Source organism: Salmo salar, unplaced genomic scaffold (assembly GCF_905237065.1).
Source record: "Salmo salar unplaced genomic scaffold, Ssal_v3.1, whole genome shotgun sequence".
In the NCBI taxonomy this organism is placed as follows: domain Eukaryota; kingdom Metazoa; phylum Chordata; class Actinopteri; order Salmoniformes; family Salmonidae; genus Salmo; species Salmo salar.
Window position 1 is genome coordinate 147,297 of NW_025548355.1, and position 19,231 is coordinate 166,527.

The 19,231-nt window shown below is 41.7% G+C and overlaps 1 protein-coding gene across 1 annotated transcript; it reads left to right on the plus strand.

Moving 5' to 3' along the window:
* Nucleotides 1–264: 264 nt before the first annotated feature.
* LOC123732919 (cell wall protein DAN4-like) lies at nt 265–5,765 on the plus strand (the record flags this gene model as incomplete). Its single annotated transcript, XM_045712236.1, has 10 exons — nt 265–378; nt 1,175–1,233; nt 1,462–1,595; nt 1,708–2,030; nt 2,824–2,882; nt 3,111–3,244; nt 3,357–3,652; nt 4,529–4,587; nt 4,816–4,949; nt 5,271–5,765. Coding segments are annotated over 10 exons (1,416 nt in total), but the record flags the coding sequence as incomplete, so codon positions are not given.
* Nucleotides 5,766–19,231: the final 13,466 nt, after the last annotated feature.

Genomic DNA, 19,231 nt, shown 5'->3' on the forward strand with positions numbered 1-19,231 from the left:
CCAAAACCACTCCTGCAGCAGCTGCTACCACCACCACTCCTGCAGCAGCTGTCACCACCACCACTCCTGCAGCAGCTGTTACCACCACCACTCCTGCAGCAGCTGCTACCACCACAACTCCTGCAGCAGCTGTTACCACCACCACTCCTGCAGCAGCTGTTACCACCACCACTCCTGCAGCAGCTGTCACCACCACCACTCCTGCAGCAGCTGTCACAACCACCACCACCACTCCTGTTGTTGCATCAACTGACCCTCCATCTTCTAGTGAAGGGAATCCTGAAGGTTCAGTTCAGTCTCAACCAGACGTTCAACTCAGATCTTTCCAACCCGTCCTCTTCAGCATTCAAGAATCTGTCTACCAACGTGGTCACTAATGTAAGTATCAGGGCAATTCCATGCCAGCGTAGGTGGAAAACATTTCTGGTAGCTCAGATTGTTCTGGCAATTCTCACACAGAAACTTAATTGGGAGGAAGGCTGTTTGACACTTGTTTTATTTTTGTATGACAAACCGTTTTTGGGGAAAATCGTAGGGCAGCGGTCTAAGGCACTGCATCTCAGTGCTACAGGCGTCACTACAGACCCTGGTTCGATTCCAGGCTGTATCACAGCGGTCTAAGGCACTGCATCTCAGTGCTAGAGGCGTCACTACAGACCCTGGTTCGATTCCAGGCTGTATCACAGCGGTCTAAGGCACTGCATCTCAATGCTAGAGGAGTCACTACAGACCCTGGTTCGATTCCAGGCTGTATCGTAACCGGCCCTGATTGGGAGTCCCATAGGGCGGTGCACAATTGGCCCAGCGTCGTCCTGGTTAGGGTTTGGTTGGGGGGGTAGGCCATCAATGTAAATAAGAGTTTGTTCTTAAAACTGACTTGCCTAGTTAAATAAAGGTTACATTCATAAATGTAAGTGTCCCTTTTAGACTTGTACAATCCTCCTGTAAAACCCTATCATCAGTGAGCCTGTACAAGCCTCCTGTAAACCCCTATCATCAGTGAGCCGTACATGCCTCCTGTAAACCCCTATCATCAGTGAGCCGTACATGCCAAGTCAAAAAGGATACTATTGAGAGGTCTATTTACTATGAAAGAATTAAACCAAAGCTTCTGTTAATGCCGTCAAGGGCCCTGTTTTCATTGAACCTTTGATCATCCTATCTTTCAACGCAGGTGAACAAGGTTTATGCTGGGACGCCAGGATTCAATCGTTCTATTGTCAACTCATTCAGGTAAGTGTATGAATTCTCATTACTGATTGACTAGGTTTCTGTTCTACCTTGTGTTATTTGTACTACTACATTGATATTGATTACTGCATTGTTGGGTTTAATGCTTGCAAGAAAAGCCATTTCACTGCACTTGGGCACATGACATTAAAACTTGAAAACTTTGACGATTCTGGTGATGATGATGATGATTTCTGAGGGTTGTCCATTTTCTCTCCTTCTCCTGAGTAGGAATGGATCTGTAGTTACCGACATGACCCTCGTGTTCGACAAGCAGTCTTCGGTTCCCAGCTCAAGCAGCGCACAGACAATTCTCACCAACAGTTCCACCTCCCTGAACATTCTACCAGGCAGCATCAGGGTTGGTAAGTATTCATCTCCAGGGGCGGACTGGCCATCTGGCATTTTGGGCAAATGACCAGATGGGCTGGTCCATTTTCATTCCAGTGGCCCTGTTTAATGTGTTTTTTTTTGCAGATGTTGCCACAACCACTCCTGCAGCAGCTGTTACCACCACCACTCCTGCAGCAGCTGTTACCACCACCACTCCTGCAGCAGCTGTCACCACCACCACTCCTGCAGCAGCTGTCACAACCACCACTCCTGCAGCAGCTGTCACAACCACCACTCCTGCAGCAGCTGTTACCACCACCACTCCTGCTGTCGCATCAACTGACCCTCCATCTTCTAGTGAAGGAATCCTGAGTCTTCGGTTCAGTCTCAACCAGACGTTCAACTCAAATCTTTCCAACCGGTCATCTTCAGAGTTCAAGACTCTGTCTGCCAACGTGGTCACTAATGTAAGTATCAGGGCAATTCCACGCCAGCGTAGGTGGAAAACATTTTTGGTAGCTCAGATTGTTCTGGCAATTCTCACACAGAAACCTCCTTGGGAGGAAGGCTGTTTGACACTTGTTTTACTTTTACGACAATCCATTTTTGGGACAATCATAGGGCAGCGGTCTAAGGCACTGCATCTCAGTGCTAGAGGCATCACTACAGACCCTGGTTCCATTCCGGGCTGTATCACAGCGGTCTAAGGCACTGCATCTCAGTGCTAGAGGCGCCACTACAGACCCTGGTTCGATTCCAGTCTATATCACAGCGGTCTAAGGCACTGCATCTCAGTGCTAGAGGCGTCACTACAGACGCTGGTTCGATTCCAGGCTGTATCGTAACCGGCCCTGATTGGGAGTCCCATAGGGCGGTGCACAATTGGCCCAGCGTCGTCCTGGTTAGGGTTTGGTTGGGGGGGTAGGCCATCAATGTAAATAAGAGTTTGTTCTTAAAACTGACTTGCCTAGTTAAATAAAGGTTACATTCATAAATGTAAGTGTCCCTTTTAGACTTGTACAATCCTCCTGTAAAACCCTATCATCAGTGAGCCTGTACAAGCCTCCTGTAAACCCCTATCATCAGTGAGCCGTACATGCCTCCTGTAAACCCCTATCATCAGTGAGCCGTACATGCCAAGTCAAAAAGCATACTATTGAGAGGTCTATTTACTATGAAAGAATTAAACCAAAGCTTCTGTTAATGCCGTCAAGGGCCCTGTTTTCATTGAACCTTTGATCATCCTATCTTTCAACGCAGGTGAACAAGGTTTATGCTGGGACGCCAGGATTCAATCGTTCTATTGTCAACTCATTCAGGTAAGTGTATGAATTCTCATTACTGATTGACTAGGTTTCTGTTCTACCTTGTGTTATTTGTACTACTACATTGATATTGATTACTGCATTGTTGGGTTTAATGCTTGCAAGAAAAGCCATTTCACTGCACTTGGGCACATGACATTAAAACTTGAAAACTTTGACGATTCTGGTGATGATGATGATGATTTCTGAGGGTTGTCCATTTTCTCTCCTTCTCCTGAGTAGGAATGGATCTGTAGTTACCGACATGACCCTCGTGTTCGACAAGCAGTCTTCGGTTCCCAGCTCAAGCAGCGCACAGACAATTCTCACCAACAGTTCCACCTCCCTGAACATTCTACCAGGCAGCATCAGGGTTGGTAAGTATTCATCTCCAGAGGCGGACTGGCCATCTGGCATTTTGGGCAAATGACCAGATGGGCTGGTCCATTTTCATTCCAGTGGCCCTGTTTAATGTGTTTTTTTTTGCAGATGTTGCCACAACCACTCCTGCAGCAGCTGTTACCACCACCACTCCTGCAGCAGCTGTCACCACCACCACTCCTGCAGCAGCTGTCACCACCACCACTCCTGCAGCAGCTGTCACAACCACCACTCCTGCAGCAGCTGTTACCACCACCACTCCTGCTGTCGCATCAACTGACCCTCCATCTTCTAGTGAAGGAATCCTGAGTCTTCGGTTCAGTCTCGACCAGCCGTTCAACTCAAATCTTTCCAACCCGTCCTCTTCAGAGTTCAAGACTCTGGCTTTCAAAGTGCAATCTGAAGTAAGTATCAGGGCATTTCCATGCCAGCGTAGGTAGGAAATTATTTCTGGTAGCTCAGATTGATCTGGAAATTCTCACACAGAAACTTCATTGGGAGGAAGGCTGTTTGACACTTGTTTTACTTTTTACGACAATCCATTTTTGGGACAATCATAGGGCAGCGGTCTAAGGCACTGCATCTCAGTGCTAGAGGCGCCACTACAGACCCTGGTTCGATTCCAGTCTATATCACAGCGGTCTAAGGCACTGCATCTCAGTGCTAGAGGCGTCACTACAGACGCTGGTTCGATTCCAGGCTGTATCGTAACCGGCCCTGATTGGGAGTCCCATAGGGCGGTGCACAATTGGCCCAGCGTCGTCCTGGTTAGGGTTTGGTTGGGGGGGTAGGCCGTCAATGTAAATAATAGTTTGTTCTTAACTGACCTGCCTAGTTAAATAAAGGTTCAATAAATAAATGTAATTGTCCCTTTTAGACCTGTGCATGCCTCCTGTAAAACCCCTATCATCAGTGAGCCTGTACATGCCTCCTGTAAAGCCCCTGTCATCAGTGAGCAGTACATTCCTCCTGTAAACCCCCTATCATCAGTGAGCCTGTACATTCCTCCTGTAAAACCCTATCATCATTGAGCAGTACATTCCTCCTGTAAACCCCCTATCATCAGTGAGCCTGTACATTCCTCCTGTAAACCCCTATCATCAGTGAGCAGTATATTCCTCCTGTAAACCCCTATCATCAGTGAGCCGTACATGCCAAGTCAAAAAGGATACTATTGAGAGGTCTATTTGTTATGAAAGACAATTAAACCAAAGCTTCTATTAATGCCGTCAAGGGCCCTGTTTTCATTGAACCTTTGATCATCCTATCTTTCAACGCAGGTGAACAAGGTTTTTGCTGGGACCCCAGGCTTCCGTCGTTGCAAGGTCAACTCATTCAAGTAAGTGTATGAATTCTCATTACTGATTGACTAGGTTTCTGTTCTACCTTATGTTATTTGTACTACTACATTGATATTGATTACTGCATTGTTGGGTTTAAAGCTTGCTAGAAAAGGCATTTCACTGCACTTGGGCACATGACATTAAAACTTGAAAACTTTGACGATTCTGGTGATGATGATGATGATTTCTGAGGGTTGTCCATTTTCTCTCCTTCTCCTGAGTAGGAGAGGATCTGTAGTTACCGACATGACCCTTGTGTTCGACAAGCAGTCTTCGGTTCCCAGCTCAAGCAGCGCACAGGCAATTCTCACCAACAGTCCCACCTCCCTGGGCATTATACCAGGCACCATCAGTTTCGGTAAGTATTCATCTCCAGGGGCGGACTGGCCATCTGGCATTTTGGGTAAATGCCCAGATGGGCGGGTCCATTTTCAGTCCTGTGGGTCTGTCTAACATGTTTTTCTGGGGGTAAAAATTATAATTATCTGGCTAATAATTTGGGGGAAAATGAGCCAATATGTTAAAAATGCCAGGCCCAATTTCTGGTCCCAGTCTGCCCCTGTTTCACTGTCACCATACACATCTATAAGAGCAAAGTCAACATTTGAACAGAAACATGAAAAGACAATCCACTTTTGTAATTAACTGAACAATTTCTCTGTTTTTCCTACTTTTTCAGGGTCATCAACCACATCAGGAAGTGCTCCCCGACCCACTGCCTTCACTCTGGCTGCCTTGCCTCTCAGTTTGGCTCTGTTAATGGTACAGCTGTTGGCTAGCTAATAGCCTGGGGCATAGCTGCTGTGGCTCTGCTAGCTGCTAGGCTAGCTAATAGCCTGGGGCATAGCTGCTGTGGCTCTGCTAGCTGCTGGCTAACCAATAGCCTGGGACATAGCTGCTCTGGCATTGGTTTAACCAATCAATGGTTTCCCAGCTCTCATAGATACAGCCTTAAAGCTAGAATCCTTAGTTGCTACACCCATTTTTGACCAATAAATTAATTATATCTACCCATTGATTCTAGAAGAATGTAACATATGAATGCCTCATGAGTTTAGCTCAACTGTCGTACCCCATCAGAACCCAAAATATAAGCTTGTTTTACTCCAATGTTTCTAAACAATGCAAACAAACACTGTATAGCTTTAAAACATTATTAAAACTATAATTCTGATATCATGTATGGTCAGTCCTTGCAACCATAGCTCTGTCTATGAATTTGAGAGTGGTCACATTCGTATTACCAAAAACAGAGAGCAGGTGTGAATGTGTTATTGTTTCAGTTAACCTGTTAGGGCTAGGGGCAGCATTGACACGGCTGGATAAAAAACATACCCGATTTAATCTGGTTACCACTCCTACTCAGTAACTAGAATATGCATATACTTATCACATATGGATAGAGAACACCCTAAATTTTCTAAAACTGTTTGAATGGTGTCTGTGAGTATAACAGAACTCAAATGGCAGGTCAAAACCTGAGAGATTCCTTTACAGGAAGTGGCCTGTCTGACCATTTCAGGAACTTCTTTGCCATCTCTATCATTTACTAAGGATCTCTGCTCTAACGTGACACTTCCCACGTCTTCCATAGGCTCTCATAGCCCGGGAAAAAAGAGAATGTCGTCATTCCAGCCCCAGGCTGAAACACATTATCGCCTTTCTCAAGTGGCCCATCAAGAGACACTAGCTTATGCGCGTGACCCCGACCGCCCCGCCTTTGGGATTTTTTCCTCTGTTTGCCGAAAAGGAGATTCCCTGTCGGAATATTATCGCTTTCTACGAGAAAAATGACGTAAAAATTGATTTTAAACAGCGGTTGACATGCTTCGACGTACGGCAATGGAATACTTTGAATTTTATTGTCAGGAATTGCGCCAAGCGCGACACTTCTTTACTATTTCGGATAGTGTCTGGAACGCACGAACAAAACGCCGCTATTCGGATATAACGATGGATTATTTTGGACCAAACCAACATTTGTTATTGAAGTAGCTGTCCTGGGTGTGCATTCTGACGAAGACAACAAAAGGTAATGACATTTTTATAATAGTAAATATGATTATGGTGAGTGCTAAACTTGCCGGGTGTCTAAATAGCGAGCCGTGATGCCTGGGCTATGTACTTAGAATATTGCAAAATGTGCTTTCACCAAAAGCTATTTTAAAATCGGACATATCGAGTGCATAGAGGAGGTCTGTATCTATAATTCTTAAAATAATTGTTATGCTTTTTGTGAACGTTTATCGTGAGTAATTTAGTAAAATGTTAGCGAATTCCCCCGGAAGTTTGCGGGGTATGCTAGTTCTGAACGTCACATGCTAATGTAAAAAGCTGGTTTTTGATATAAATATGAACTTGATTGAACAAAACATGCATGTATTGTATAACATAATGTCCTAGGGTTGTCATCTGATGAAGATCATCAAAGGTGAGTGCTGCATTTAGCTGTCTTCTGGGTTTTGGTGACATTATATGCTGGCTTGAAAAATGGGTGTCTGATTATTTCTGGCTTGGTACTCTGCTGACATAATCTAATGTTTTGCTTTCGTTGTAAAGCCTTTTTGAAATCGGACAGTGTGGTTAGATTAACGAGAGTCTTATCTTTAAATGGCTGTAAAATAGTCATATGTTTGAGAAATTGAAGTAATATGATTTTGAAGATTTTGAAAATCGCGCCACAGGATGGCAGTGGCTGTTACGTAGGTGGGACGAATTCGTCCCGCCGGTCCCATAGAGGTTAAAGACAAGACTCTCATTAATCTAACCACACTGTCCGATTTCAAAAAAGGCTTTACAACGAAAGCAAAACATTAGATTATGTCGCAGAGTACCCAGCCAGAAATAATCAGACACCCATTTTTCAAGCTAGCATATAATGTCACTTAAACCCAAACCACAGCTAAATGCAGCACTAACCTTTGATGATCTTCATCAGATGACAACCCTAGGACATTATGTTATACAATACATGCATGTTTTGTTCAATCAAGTTCATATTTATATCAAAAACCAGCTTTTACATTAGCATGTGACTAGCATGTGACTAGCATTCCCACCGAACACTGCCGGTGAATTTACTAAATTACTCACGATAAACGTTCACAAAAAACATAACAATTATTTTAAGAATTATAGATACAGAACTCCTCTATGCACTCGATATGTCCGATTTTAAAATAGCTTTTCGGTGAAAGCACATTTTGCAATATTCTCAGTAGATAGCCCGGCATCACAGGGCTAGCTATTTAGACACCCAGCAAGTTTAGCACTCACCAAAGTCAGATTTACTATAAGAAACATGTTATTGCCTTTGTTGTTCTTCGTCAGAATGCACTCCCAGGACTTCTACTTCAATAACAAATGTTGGTTTGGTCCCAAATAATCCATTGTTATATCCAAATAGCGGCGTTTTGTTCGATGCGTTCAAGACACTATCCGAAAGGGTAAATAAGGGTGACGAGCATGGCGCATTTCGTGACAAATTTTTGGGAAATATTCCATTACCGTACTTCAAGCATGTCAACCGCTGTTTAAAATCCATTTTTATGCCATTTTTCTCGTAAAAGCGATAATATTCCGACCGGGAATCTGCGTTTAGGTAAAAAGAGGAAAGAAAATAAAGCACGGGGTCGACTCGTGCACGCGCCTGAGTCTCAGAGTACTCTGATCGGCCACTTGCCAAACGCGATAATGTGTTTCAGCCAGAGTCTGCCTCGATATCATTCAGCTTTTTCTCGGGCTCTGAGAGCCTATGGGAGCCGTAAGAAGTGTCACGTTACAGCAAAGATCCTCAGTCTTCAATAAAAAGAGCCAAGATGAACAACAACTTGTCAGACAGGCCACTTCCTGTAAGGAATCTTCTCAGGTTTTTGCCTGCCATATGAGTCCTGTTATACTCACAGACACCATTCAAACAGTTTTAGAAACTTTAGGGTGTTTTCTATCCAAAGCCAATAATTATATGCATATTCTAGTTACTGGGCAGGAGTAGTAACCAGATTAAATTGGGTACGTTTTTTATCCGGCCGTGTCAATACTGCCCCTAGCCCCAACAGGTTAATAGGAAGCCAGTGTAGGGAGGCTAGCACTGGCGTAATATGATAACATTTTTGGGTTCTAGTCAGGATTCCAGCAGCCGTATTTAGCACTAACTGATGTTTATTTAGTGCTTTATCCGGGTAGCCGGAAGGTAGAGCATTGCAGTGGTCCAACCTAGAAGTAACAAAAGCATGGATACATTTAGGATATATTCTAAGCAAACAGGACAGGAACATATGACATATGTAGGTGATCCAGGATCATTGAGGGTATCGAGATAAATTTAAGTAGCTATGGAATAATCTTGATATTAACTTCTTGGGGCTATGTGGGACGCTAGCGTGCCACCCGTGGTGCACCCTATCAACAGCAGGTGCATTTCAAGAGCGGCAAATTTGAAACCAAATAAATGTCAAAATTCAAATTTTTCAAACATACAACTATCTTACATCCTTTGAAAGATAAACATCTCCTTAATCTAACCACGTTGTCCGATTTCAAAAAGGTTTTACGGCGAAAGCATAAAGTTAGATTATGTTAGGAGAGTACATTGACAATAGCTGTGTGTAATGTTTTGTCAATTCAAAGACGGGCGTCACCAAACCATAAAACCAGCTAAAATGATGCACTAACCTTTTTACAATCTCCATCAGATGACACTCCTAGGACATTATGTTAGACAATGCATGCATTTTTAGTTCTATCAAGTTCATATTTATATCCAAAAACAGCGTTTTACTATGGCATTGATGTTGAGGAAATCGTTTCCCTCCAATAACCGGCAGTCAAGTCAGCACCACAAATTAAATAATTAAAATTAGAAAACATTGGTAAAATATTATATTGTCATTTAAAGAATTATAGATTTACATCTCTTGAACGCAATCAACTTGCCAGATTTAACCTCTATGGGCTAGGTGGGACGCTAGCGTGCCACCCGTGGTGCACCCTATCAACAGCAGGTGCATTTCAAGAGCGGCAAATTTGAAACCAAATAAATGTCAAAATTCAAATTTTTCAAACATACAACTATCTTACATCCTTTGAAAGATAAACATCTCCTTAATCTAACCACGTTGTCCGATTTCAAAAGGTTTTACGGCGAAAGCATAAAGTTAGATTATGTTAGGAGAGTACATTGACAATAGCTGTGTGTAATGTTTTGTCAATTCAAAGACGGGCGTCACCAAACCATAAAACCAGCTAAAATGATGCACTAACCTTTTACAATCTCCATCAGATGACACTCCTAGGACATTATGTTAGACAATGCATGCATTTTTAGTTCTATCAAGTTCATATTTATATCCAAAAACAGCGTTTTACTATGGCATTGATGTTGAGGAAATCGTTTCCCTCCAATAACCGGCAGTCAAGTCAGCACCACAAATTAAATAATTAAAATTAGAAAACATTGGTAAAATATTATATTGTCATTTAAAGAATTATAGATTTACATCTCTTGAACGCAATCAACTTGCCAGATTTAACCTCTATGGGCTAGGTGGGACGCTAGCGTGCCACCCGTGGTGCACTCCATCAACAGCATGTGCATTTCAAGAGCGGCAAATTTGAATCCAAATAAATGTCAAAATTCAAATTTTTCAAACATACAACTATTTTACACCCTTTGAAAGATAAACATCTCCTTAATCTAACCACGTTTTACGATTTCAAAAAGGTTTTACGGCGAAAGCATAAATTTAGAGTATGTTAGGACAGTACATTTACAAGAGTTGTGTGTAATGTTTTGTCAAGTCAAAGACAGGGTCACCAAAACCATAAAACCAGCTAAAATGATGCACTAACCTTTTACAATCTCCATCAGATGACACTCCTAGGACATTATGTTAGACAATGCATGCATTTTTAGTTCTATCAAGTTCATATTTATATCCAAAAACAGCGTTTTACTATGGCATTGATGTTGAGGAAATCGTTTCCCTCCAATAACCGGCAGTCAAGTCAGCGTCACAAATTAAATAATTAAAATTAGAAAACATTGGTAAAATATTATATTGTCATTTAAAGAATTATAGATTTACATCTCTTGAACGCAATCAACTTGCCAGATTTAAAAATAACCTTACTGGGAAATCACACTTTGCAATAATCTGAGCACTGCGCCCAGAAAAATACGTTGCTATACAGACTAGACGTCATGTTGGGGAGATCTAAAATCGAAAATACTATGTAAATAATCCATTACCTTTGATTCTCTTCATCAGATGTCACTTCCAGGTATCACAGGTCCATAACGAATGTAGTTTTGTTCAAAAAAGCTCATCATTTATGTCCAAAAATCTCCGTCTTGTTAGCACATGATCTAAGCCAGCCGGACTTCTCGTCATGAACGAGGGGAAAAAATATATTTACGTTCGTTCAAACATGTCAAACGTTGTATAGCATAAATCATTAGGGCCTTTTTAACCAGAACATGAATAATATTCAAGGTGGACGAATGCATACTCTTTTATAACGTATTGGAACGAGGGTACCCAACATGAACTCGCACGCCAGGTGTCTAATGGGACATCATCGTTCCATGGCTCTTGTTCGGTCAGATCTCCCTCCAGAAGACTCAAAACACTTTGTAAAGGCTGGTGACATCTAGTGGAAGCAATAGGAAGTGCCATAATATTCCTCAGCCCCTGTGTTTTTCAATGGGATTGGTTTAAAGGTAATACAACACATCAGGTATCCACTTCCTGTCAGAAAATGTCTCAGGGTTTTGCCTGCCAAATGAGTTCTGTTATACTCACAGACACCATTCAAACAGTTTTAGAAACTTTAGAGTGTTTTCTATCCATATATAATAAGTATATGCATATTCTAGTTACTGGGTAGGATTAGTAACCAGATTAAATCGGGTACATTTTTTTATCCAGACGTCAGCAAATGCTGCCCCCTAGCCCTAACAGGTTAAAAATAACCTTACTGGGAAATCACACTTTGCAATAATCTGAGCACTGCGCCCAGAAAAATATGCTTTGCTATACAGACAAACGGACATGTTGGAGAGATCTAAAATCGAAAATACTATGTAAATAATCTATTACCTTTGATTCTCTTCATCAGATGTCACTTCCAGGAATCCCAGGTCCATAACGAATGTAGTTTTGTTCAAAAAAGCTCATCATTTATATCCAAAAAGCTCTGTGTTGTTAGCACATGATCTAAGCCAGCCGGACTTCTCGTCATGAACGAGGGAAAAAAATATATTTACGTTCGTTCAAACATGTCAAACGTTGTATAGCATAAATCATTAGTGCATTTTTTAACCTCTATGGGCTAGGTGGGACGCTTGCAGCCACTGGCAGCCTGTGGCGCGATTTTCAAAACCTTAAAAAATCCTATTACTTCAATTTCTCAAACATATGACTATTTTACAGCTATTTAACCTGTTAGGGCTAGGGGGCAGCATTGACACGGCTGGATAAAAAACATACCCGATTTAATCTGGTTACCACTCCTACTCAGTAACTAGAATATGCATATACTTATTACATATGGATAGAAAACACCCAAAATTTTCTAAAACTGTTTGAATGGTGTCTGTGAGTATAACAGAACTCAAATGGCAGGTCAAAACCTGAGAGATTCCTTTACAGGAAGTGGCCTGTCTGACCATTTCTGGAACTTCTTTGCCATTCTATCATTTACTAAGGATCTCTGCTCTAACGTGACACTTCCCACGTCGTCCATAGGCTCTCATAGCCCGGGAAAAAGAGAAAAAATGTGTCATTCCAGCCCCAGGCTGAAACACATTATCGCCTTTCTCAAGTGGCCCATCAAGAGACACTAGCTTATCTGACCCGATCGGCCCCGCTTTGGGAGTTTTTTCCTCTGTTTGCCGAAAAGGAGATTCCCTGTCGGAATTTTACCGCTTTCTACGAGAAAAATGACGAAAAAATTGATTTTAAACAGCGGTTGACATGCTTCGACGTACGGCAATTGAATACTTTGAATTTTATTGTCAGGAATTGCGCAAGCGCCGACACTTCTTTACTATTTCGGATAGTGTCTGGAAGCATTGAACAAAACGCCGCTATTCGGATATAACGATGGATTATTTTGGACCAAACCAACATTTGTTATTGAAGTAGACGTCCTGGGTGTGCATTCTGACCGAAGACAACAAGAAGGTAATGACATTTTTATAATAGTAAATATGATTATGGTGAGTGCTAAACTTGCCGGGTGTCTAAATACGAGCCCGTGATGCCTGGGCTATATACTTAGAATATTGCAAAAATGTGCTTTCACCAAAAGCTATTTTAAAAATCGGACATATCGAGTGCATAGAGGAGGTCTGTATCTATAATTCTTAAAATAATTGTTATGCTTTTTGTGAACGTTTATCGTGAGTAATTTTAGTAAAATGTTGAGCGAATTCCCGTAAGTTTGCGGGGTATGCTAGTTCGAACGTCACGATGCTAATGTAAAAAGCTGGTTTGATATAAATATGAACTTGATTGAACAAAACATGCATGTATTGTATAACATAATGTCCCTAGGGTTGTCATCTGATGAAGATCATCAAAGGTGAGTGCTGCATTTAGCTGTCTTCTGGGTTTTGGTGACATTATATGCTGGCTTGAAAATGGGTGTCTGATTATTTCTGGCTTGGTACTCTGCTGACATATCTAATGTTTTGCTTTCGTTGTAAAGCCTTTTTGAAATCGGACAGTGTGGTTAGATTAACGAGAGTCTTATCTTTAAAATGGCTGTAAAATAGTCATATGTTTGAGAAATTGAAGTAATAGGATTTTGAAGATTTTGAAAATCGCGCCACAGGCTGGCAGTGGATGTTACGTAGGTGGGACGAATTCGTCCCGCCGGTCACATAGAGGTTAAAGACAAGACTCTCGTTAATCTAACCACACTGTCCGATTTCAAAAAGGCTTTACAACGAAAGCAAAACATTAGATTATTTCAGCAGAGTACCAAGCCAGAAATAATCAGACACCCATTTTTCAAGCCAGCATATAATGTCACCAAAACCCAGAAGACAGCTAAATGCAGCACTCACCTTTGATGATCTTCATCAGATGACAACCCTAGGACATTATGTTATACAATACATGCATGTTTTGTTCAGTCAAGTTCATATTTATATCAAAAAACCAGCTTTTTACATTAGCATGTGACGTTCAGAACTAGCATACCCCCGCAAACTTACGGGGAATTCGCTAACATTTTACTAAATTACTCACGATAAACGTTCACAAAAAGCATAACAATTATTTTAAGAATTATAGATACAGACCTCCTCTATGACTTCGATATGTCTGATTTTAAAATAGCTTTTGGTGAAAGCACATTTCGCAATATTCTAAGTACATAGCCCAGTCATCACGGGCTCGCTTATTTAGACACCCGGCAAGTTTAGCACTCACCATAATCATATTTACTATTATGAAAAGTTTGATTACCTTTTGTTGTCTTCGTCAGAATGCACTCCCAGGACTGCTACTTCAATAACAAATGTTGGTTTGGTCCAAAATAATCCATTGTTATATCCGAATAGCGGCGCTTTGTTCGTATGCTCCAGACACTATCCGAAATAGTAAAGAGAGTGTCATGCGCATGGCGAATTCGTGACAATAAAATTCTAAATATTCCATTACCGTCAAGCATGTCAACCGCTGTTTAAAATAAATTTTACGCCATTTTTCTCGTAGAAAAGCGATAATATTCCGACAGGGAATCTCCTTTTCGGCAAACAGAGGAAAAAAATCCCAAAGGCGGGGCGGTCGGGTCCGCCCCTAAGCCCTTGGTCCCTTGATCGGCCACTTGAGAAAGGCGATAATGTGTTTCGGCCTGGGGCTGGAATGACGACATTCTGTTTTTTTCCCGGGGCTCTGAGCGCCTATGGACGACGTGGGAAGTGTCACGTTAGAGCAGAGATCCTTAGTAAATGATAGAGATGGAAAAGAAGATCAAGAAATGGTCAGACAGGCCACTTCCTGTAACAAAGGAATCTCTCGGGTTTTGACCTGCCATTTGAGTTCTGTTATACTCACAGACACCATTCAAACAGTTTTAGAAAATTTAGGGTGTTTTCTATCCATATGTAATAAGTATATGCATATTCTAGTTACTGGGTAGGAGTGGTAACCAGATTAAATCGGGTATGTTTTTTATCCAGCCGTGTCAATACTGCCCCTAGCCCCAACAGGTTAACCAGAACACGAATAATATTCAAGGTTGGACGAATGCATTCTCTTTTATAACATATTGAAACGAGGTACCCAACATGAACTCGCGCTGGCAGAGTCTAATCGGCCATCACCGTTCCATGGCTCTTGTTCGGTCAGATCTCACAGTAAAAGACTCCAAAACACTTTGTAAAGGCTGGTGACATCTAGTGGAAGCAATAGGAAGTGCCAAAACATTAATAACCCCTGTGTGTTTCAATGGCATAGGCTTAAAGGTAATTCAACACATCAGGTATCCACTTCCTGTCAGAAAATGTCTCAGGGTTTTGCCTGCCAAATGAGTTCTGTTATACTCAGACACCATTCAAACAGTTTTAGAAACTTTAGGGTGTTTTCTATCCATATATAATAAGTATATGCATATTCTAGTTACTGGGTAGGATTAGTAACCAGATGAAATCGGGTACGTTTTTTATCCAGCCCGTGAAAATACTGCCCCCTAGCCCCAACAGGTTAAGACTATAGACATGTTGATTTTTCTAAAAGCCAGGAGTGCAACCAGGGAGACAGTGAGACATTTAGTCAAGTATTTGGAAACAACCCATATTTGATACTGACTGTTATGAGAAAAAGCTACAGACCGAGTAGAAGGAAGGGCAGACGGAGAGAGAAGTCCTCCCCGCACTGCTGAAACCTTGAGGGGTTGGGGGAGTAGCAGGAAGAATGGAGGGGGGCCAGCAGGAGAAGATAGTAAGCAATATCCCATGAAACCTTGAGGGTTGGGGAGGAGCAGGAAGAAAGGAGGGGGCCAGCAGGAGAAGATAGAAAGAGAATTTGGTTCACTTAGCTTTAGGATATTAATTCATGGAGAGACTATCGGCTCCATTGGCATGTATTTTAGTTTTGATTTTAAGTTGTGTTTGGTAAATTCGCTAGGAAAAGAGAATTATAATTTTGTTGAAAGTAGTTGTTAAATCTTAAAGACGATAAGACACTTGACAGAGAATTGTTACAGGATAGCCAAGGATGAAGGCCCCAGGGAGAATTGGACATGTGGAAAATGAAAGGGGCATCCTACAAGAGAAGGTCTGACATAAGGATCATTTACTAATCTTACCAAAGACATTGTTTAGAAATGCAGCAATATTGATACATGGGCTGAGCCATGTGTCAATAGGGGGGGAAGAATGGTAGAGCAGGTGATAGAACAGGTTAGGATAATTACTTAAACCTCCAGACTACACTAGAGACTATTGAGACTCACCTCTAGACTACAGTAGAGACTATTTATTGACTATTTCTTGAATTGTTTAACACTTTTTAGTTACTACATGATTCCATATGTATTATTTCATAGTGTTGATGTCTTCACTATTATTCAACAATGTAGAAAACGCCCATGACATGCTGTTCAGCATGTACACTGAGCTGCAGACACAGAAGATCAGAATCCCTGCTGAGATGAACACCAACCTCATGATCCTCCACTCATACATACTGGTTAGGTAGAACTACACTACCCAGCATCCTCTACTGCTATACCATTACACTACCCAGCATCCTCTACTGCTATACCACTACACTACCCAGCATCCTTTACCGTTATACCACTACACTACCCAGCATCCTCTACCGATATACCACTACACTACCCAGCATCCTCTACCGCTATACCACTACACTACCCAGCATCCTCTACCACTACACTACCCAGCATCCTCTACCGCTCTACCACTATACTACCCAGCATCCTCTACCACTACACTACCCAGCATCCTCTTACTGCTATACAACTACACTACCCAGCATCCTCTACCCTCTACACTACCCAGCATCCTCTACGGCTTACCACTACACTACCCAGCATCCTCTACTGCTCTACACTACCCAGCATCCTCACTGCAATACCACTACACTACCCAGCATCCTCTACTGATATACCACTACACTACCCAGCATCCCCTACCACTACACTACCCAGCATCCTCTACTGACATACCACTACACTACCAAGCATCCTCACTGCTATACCACTACACTACCCAGCATACTCTACTGCATACCACTACACTACCAAGCATCCTCTACTGTATACCACTACACTACCCAGCACCTCTACGTTATACCACTACACTACCCAGCATCCTCTACCGATATACCACTACACTACCCAGCATCCTCTACCGCTATACCACTACACTACCCAGCATCTCTACCTCTACACTACCCAGCATCCTCTACTGCTATACCACTACCCAGAATCCTCTACCTGTACCACTACCCAGCATCCTCTACTGCTCTACCACTACACTACCCAGCATCCTCTACTGTTATACCTTTACCCAGCATCCTCTACAGCAATACCACTACCCAGCATCCTCTACTGCTATACCACTATCCAGCATCCTCTACTGCTATACCATTACACTACCCAACATCCTCTTCTGCTATAGCTCTACAATACCCAGCATCCTCTACTGCTGTCCCACTACCCAGCATCCTCTACTACTATAACACTACCCAGCAATATCCACTCAGGTAGAACTACACTCCTGGGGGGCCAGATGATGATACCTGATGCTGTGATTATGGATTGATTGATTTATTGACTGGTTGATGTATTGATTGGTTGATGGATTGATGTAGTGACTAATTGATGTATTGACTGGTTGATGTGTTGACGATTGATGGATTGGTTGATTGATGTATTGGATCGTTGGTGTATTGGGGTTGATGTATTGGTTGGTTGATGTATTGGTTGGTTGGTGTATTGGTTGGTTGACTGATGTATTGGCTGATGTATTGGTTGGTTGACTGACATATTGATTGATGTATTGGTTGATGTAAAGGTTGCTTGATTGATGTATTTGTTTATGTATTGGTTGACTGATTGATGTATTGGTTGATTGATGTATTGGTTAATGTATTGGTTGGTTGATTGACATATTGGTTGATTGATGTATTGGTGGGTTAGTTGATTATTGATTGGTTGATTACTGTATTGGTTGGTTGATGTATTGGTTGGTTGATGTATTGTTAATGTATTGGTTGGTTGATGTATTGGTTGATGTATTGGTTGATGCATTGGTTGGTTGATTGATGTATTGGTTGGTTGGTTGAACTATTGGTTGAGGTATTGATTGATGCACTTATTAATTGATGTATTGATTTTTTTATTGTTTGGTGTATTGGTTGAGTGATGAATTAGCTGAATGATGTATTGGTTGGTTGATGTGTTGATTGGTTGATTGATGTATTGGTTGGTTTATTTATTACGTTATGTATTGGTTGATGTATTGTTTAAGTCTATTTTCCTAGAACAATAAGGGTGCAATAATTTTCCTTTGTGGAGTAGTACAGATTAGTCATTTTGATCTGATTATGTTATTTTAATATCTTTTGACCAGTAGTAGTATTTTTATACATTATTTAGATAAGTATTTTCCTTTACGTAGTCAGCTGTTGTTGTATTCAATTGAAGAGATTTAACACAACAAGGCTGTGGAATTGATATAATAAGTATTATTATATTTTGCTATTGAACAAGGTTATTGAGTTAACAAGAAAAGTTTAATAATACTAGACTTATGTCAAGTATTTAGGATATATTCTAAGCCAACAGGACAGGAATATATGACATATGTAGGTGATCCAGGATCATTGAGGGTATCGAGATAAATTTAAGTAGCTATGGAATAATCTTGATATTAAGACTATAGACATGCTGATTTTTCTAAAAAGCCAGGAGTGCAACCAGGAAGACAGTGAGACATTTAGTCAATATTTGGAAACAACCCATATTTGATACCCGACTGTTATGAGAAAAAGCTACAGACCGATAGAAGGAAGGGCAGATCGGAGAAGTCCTCCCCGCACTGCTGAAACCTTGAGGGTTGGGGAGTAGCAGGAAGAAAGGAGGGGGCCAGCAGGAGAAGATAGTAAGCAATATCCCATGAAACCTTGAGGGTTGGGGAGTAGCAGGAAGAAAGGAGGGGGGCCAGCAGGAGAAGATAGTAAGCAATATCCCATGAAACCTTGAGGGGTTGGGGAGTAGCAGGAAGAAAGGAGGGGGGCCAGCAGGAGAAGATAGTAAGCAATATCCCATGATCCTTGAGGGTTGGGGAGGAGCAGGAAGAATGGAGGGGGGCCAGCAGGAGAAGATAGTAAGCAATATCCCATGAAACCTTGAGGGGTTGGGGAGTAGCAGGAAGAAAGGAGGGGGCCAGCAGGAGAAGATAGAAAGAGAATTTGGTTCACTTAGCTTTAGGATATTAATTCATGGAGAGACTATCGGCTCCATTGGCATGTATTTTAGTTTTGATTTTAAGTTATGTTTGGTAAATTCGCTAGGAAAAGAGAATTATAATTTTGTTGAAAGTAGTTGTTAAATCTTAAAGACGATAAGACACTTGACAGAGAATTGTTGACAGGATAGCCA